Source organism: Lolium rigidum, chromosome 5, assembly GCF_022539505.1.
Source record: "Lolium rigidum isolate FL_2022 chromosome 5, APGP_CSIRO_Lrig_0.1, whole genome shotgun sequence".
In the NCBI taxonomy this organism is placed as follows: domain Eukaryota; kingdom Viridiplantae; phylum Streptophyta; class Magnoliopsida; order Poales; family Poaceae; genus Lolium; species Lolium rigidum.
In genome coordinates, this window is record NC_061512.1 from 255535372 (window position 1) to 255540314 (window position 4943).

General features: G+C 47.9%; 1 protein-coding gene across 1 annotated transcript; it reads left to right on the forward strand.

Annotated features, from left to right (window-relative positions):
* Positions 1 to 3023: 3023 nt before the first annotated feature.
* LOC124657488 lies at positions 3024 to 3398 on the forward strand. Its single transcript, XM_047196033.1, has one exon. The coding sequence runs from the start codon at positions 3024 to 3026 to the stop codon at positions 3396 to 3398; it is 375 nt and encodes a 124-aa protein (XP_047051989.1).
* Positions 3399 to 4943: the final 1545 nt, after the last annotated feature.

Below are 4943 nucleotides of genomic sequence, written 5' to 3' on the forward strand. Positions count from 1 at the left end.
AGCAGGATGGAGGAGGCGGCGGCGCACGGCGGAGCTAGGGTTGCGAGTGAGGGGTTAACCCCTCACTCGCACCTGCGCCCGGTATAAGTAGGGGGCGGCGGGGCCGATTTCCCGGGCCCCGTATTCCGCCGAAACGGGCCGGCCCGAATACGGGGCCTGCTAGACGGCCCAAACCGCGCCTGCCCCGTATCCCGCCGGAATTTTACGGGGTGGGCGGGTTATAAGGGGCCTGTTAGACATGCTCTTATACACGGCATGCAGACATTGACTATTACTTCCACATTTGATTTTTGTTCTCTTGTTTTTTTAATCGTTCTTACAGTATAGTCTTCATCATTTTTTTCGAGAATGCAACAATTTAGTCTTCATCTTATTTAGTTTGCCGACACACTGTACTAACTAGCTAAGTGATTACTTTCTTTCTGACAGGAAACAAGTAATAATTTTTTTTTTTGCGGAGAAACAATCACTAATATATATGGTGTAGTAGGAATCAATACTCTCGAAATGGCCGTTGATAGTTTTTACGGGAAATACTCACGCGTAGAGGATTGAAGTCGGTGTGCAGCTAACCAGCTTTCTTCTGATTTGACAAAATGAGATCTTTCTTGCTCATATGGGGAAACTTGGTGGAAGCCAAGGGATGTTAAGCTCGTTAAGCAATGCCATTCTTGGCAATAGGACACGTTGGAACTCCATGCTGCAAGCATGGGATATATCCACGAGACCACGGTTAAATCTTGACACAACCTCCATTTCGAGGCCAGTTTTTTCCTTTCTTGTGAATTGCGGAAGCACCTTCTTTTTTGGGGATTTTAAAAAAGAAAAGCATCATAATATATGAAAGTGAAATTCGCTCGGGGCTAATGATCAATGAAATGTTATCGTAGTGAACATGTGAAATATACTCGCTATAAGGGGAAGCGCTTCTGCATCTAGGGTAGGGCATATATATGCTCCACTAACGAGTAATAAATTTGCAAAGTGCTAAGAAATTTAAAAAATCTTGGCATTGTACAGATGTCGGTCACACGGCGTGAGTAGGTCGCCGAGTGATGGACACGGAATCCTCCCTTCAGCGGCTTTCCCCGAGCATTAAACTGTCGACTCATATCTGGTACGGATAAGGGGGATTAGACTATTTAACTAAAACAAAGCATTGCCATAATCCTCGTTAATGCTAATGTAATGTGATTCCTACCTAGTGTTCTGAATGTCAACGTGAAGAAATTCAACCAAACGAGAATAAACGACGAAAGTAAATATGACTCTCTTAAGGTAGCCAAATGCCTCATCGTCTAATGTTGTGACCAGTATTTGCAAAAAAACAAAACCATACCTTTTCTATTATAGGTTGTTTTGCAAATTATGACCTTGTTTTTCTTGTGAAAAACACATCTTGTGTCATTGTCATTGATATGTGGAGCTTGTTATTGACGACGATAGTGGCAATGACGATGTTCTCCTCTAGACGATCATCATGCTCCGTTCCGAGAAGGATGCGTTCCTCTTGGTGGCCTTTCCTCTACTTCCTCCTCCACGCCCCTGTCCTAGGAGGCCCCTGCCAAGGCCGAGTGTGACATGGAGTTCAATGTGACAATCGTGATTTTTCCCTTGGTGGGCTCCCCTTTGTAACCGGATCCTCTAACGTGAAAGAGCAAAGTCAGGCTGCTACAGTGGTGAGGTAGTGTAAATTGAAGAACCAAAGTCAGGGTACTGTAGGAAACACTGTACATATTACACTGTAGCAAATTACTGTGGGTAGTTACTGTTCACATAGCTCATCTAAACAAAAAAATAGCTGGTCATAATTTTGATTGTAAGTAATTACTTTCAATGGATACCATCTATTTATATTGTGCATGTTAATTTAGATCAAATTAATCATAATCATATAGATATGAAGAAGGAAAGTCAGTGTGCTGTAGATTACCTGACTTTGCTACTACACGTTAGAGGATCTGGCTCCCCTTTGCTATGGTGTACGTTGAATACAGACAATAGTTTTGTGTCTGCATTTGCACAAGCAGCACCCTATTCTCTCACTCAAGCGTCCACCATAATGTGCATGCTGCCAATTTAGTCTAACAATGCACAAGAGCGTTGTCCATGACGGTGCACACCTTCTCCTGCTCGATCTCTCCATGGAGAGCGTCTATGACACAAGAGGGCGAGAACGGAACTTTCCACTATTCCAAGACCAATGTAATTTTGTAGTGTTGGTCAAAGTTTGATTATGTTATCACACAACTAGGTATAGTGACATGTGACGGTACAGCTGGGCATGGGCAGCCCGGCCCGGACGACCCGGCCCGAAAATCCCGGGCCGGGCCGGGTCGGGCTTGCACTTCAGGCCGGGTTCGGGCTCGGGCTTGCAGTTTTCGCACTTTAGGTAGGTTCGGGCCGGGCTTCTCGGGCCGGGCCGGGCTTTTTGCATGTTCGCGTCGGGTTCGGGCTTAATTTATAGGCCCGACGGTCGGGCCGGGCTCGGGCTTGGCATTTTACGTTCGGGCTTTTTCGGGCTTGGCCCGAAGCCGGCCCGGCCCGAGTTTTGCCCAGGCCGGTGACGGTAACAACGAGAGTGAAAACCAGCCCGAAAACAACACGGCGCATTACCCAGTATCCCAGAATAACATCCGCTCAATGTTGGTGTCCTTTTAGGTTTGTCAAAATGAGGGCCAGAACATGATAATTTGTAGTATGGGTGTGAAAACTTCGTAAGGCCAATTCAGAAAAAATCGGACAGTGCACCAAGGAGAAATAATTAATTGAAACTTTGTAGAGCCAATTTGTTTTCAGGCCACGTCAGTATTTATGCCAGCCACCTAAAATGACCGAGGAGAAAATAAATACTACTCCCAATTTGGACGAATTTGTACTAGTACTCCAGGAAAACCAAGCCTTGAATGAACGCAAAGAGAAAAAAAAACCTGAAAGCGAAAGAAAGACGGGACTAGAGGAGGCGGAATCAGCCAACAACGCGCGTGCACGGCGACCCACCCCACGCCATATACCAATCGTCGATGAGAACCCGACATCGTGGGGCGCGGCCGGCGAAGGCGAAGCTGGCGCCGGCGGAGGAGGCCTTCACGGCGCGCGAGCGCGACGCGGCCGAGCAGCTCATCCACCTCAGCGAGAGCAGCTCGTCCTCGGGTGCGCCGAGGACCGCCGGCCGCGCCCCCGAGGCTTCGCGCTCGTCCTCCTCGCCGCGCTCCGTGAATACCTCCTCGGTGCTGGCGCCCGTTCTCCCTGGCTGTCGCGCGGGCCCGGGAGAAGATGGGGAGCAGGAGGTGGCCGGGAGCAGGCGGAGGGTGAAGCGCTACCGCCTGATCGCCGAGATCTACGCTGCGACGGAGGAAATTGGAGGGCGCGGCAGCCGGAAGAACAAGATTGAATAGACGATCGAAGATGCCGAGAGAAGGAGAAGGACCCTTTTGTAATTGACGTAGTTGCTAGGGGGTAGCTCGTAGTTCGTGCTCGCAATCCTCTTCTTCCTCTCTCGCCGGAGAGGGGCTGCCATGCCATCGATCTCCCTTGTAAAAGCTTCATCTTTGCAATAAGACTTCTCGTTTTGCTTGCCTTTTGTTTTCAGTTCATCCATGGCCTCTGAATTTCTATCTGATTCAGCCGATCGCGCGCGCACAGTACAGTACAGTACTGCTGTAGTTCTATACTTCTAGTCTCGTGCTCTTTCTAGCTAGGTAGCCGTAGGCCCGATCTCGATCAACATGATCTCTGAGACAACGAACGCAGGCGATCGATCGCCATGAGGGTCGATCTGATCAGCTCCGGTTATGGACTCGGCCATTCCCGGCTGTCGCGCGGCGCGCGCATGCAATTTTTGCAGTTAACTATTCCCTGGCGCCGGCGAATGCGATTCGCCGATAGATGGATCAATATGAACCCGTGCTTGTTTGATTTGGGCAACGACGCTGATCCGGGACTGCAGTTCCCCGCATGCACCTGGTCATGGTGGCTGGTAATGCTTGCTGTGGCATGTAGATGAGCAGAAGTGGTGGCGGATAGGCGGACCGGCGCTCCAGTGACCCACTGGTCATCATAGTTTCTTTCTCCGGCACCCACCACTTTTCCATATTGATTCATAAGAGTCCAATTTATGAGAAGCTGCTGGAGCAGAAACAATAATGTTTGGGCGAATTGAATGTTCTAGAAGCTTCCACTTGCACATCCTGGGGGTAAAATTAATGACAAGCGAGCTTAATCAGCATTTGACCACTAAAGTGTAACTAATGTTCCAGAAGCTTTCACTTGCACGTCCTGGGAGTACTAGATAGTGTACCGCGATTCTTCAGATTGTTCAACTGATCAGATGGATGGATTCCATACCTCTGAGTTTGATAACAGTCTTGTTCGATTTCAGTGAGTTAAAGCGCCGGCTGCAAAGCGGCCATGTCAGTACTACTACACATAGAAAGTTCTACGATAATTGGTTAATTTTGCACACCTCGAAGGTAATGTCTGCAGAAGCTAGCACCAGCCTCACTATGTCCTCGATTTATTCCTTCAGTGTGATGGCAGTTGGCTGTACAGTGTGGTCGATGTATGTGATCGTCGCTGCAAAGGAGGCCAGGAAATTTAAGATGATGGTTTGTGACACTGTTCATAGTAAGTGGGCTTTTGTGGTGTCAACTGTCAACAACGTATCAGTTAGCTTGAACAATTGGCTAGCTTGTGCTTTGGGAACGCAGATTCTAGTAGGAGAAATAGTGAAATCTCTAAAAAAAAAATAAAGGCATCCAATATATATGGCACAACTTGTCACAAAATAAACCCAACCGAAAATGCTATCCCCGCGTGACATTGTAGCGGAGAAAATCAAAGTGAGCAGAGAGATGAGAGAGAAGGCTACATAGGTTTTTTTTTTTTTACTTTCATAACCTTTATTAAAACACTTGCCCAGTTGAATCGCTAGCAACCAGACC

What these genes read in the sequence shown, in the direction of transcription:
- LOC124657488 (XM_047196033.1), top strand. Translation starts at nt 3,024, where the DNA reads ATGAGAACCCGACATCGTGGGGCGCGGCCGGCGAAGGCGAAGCTGGCG.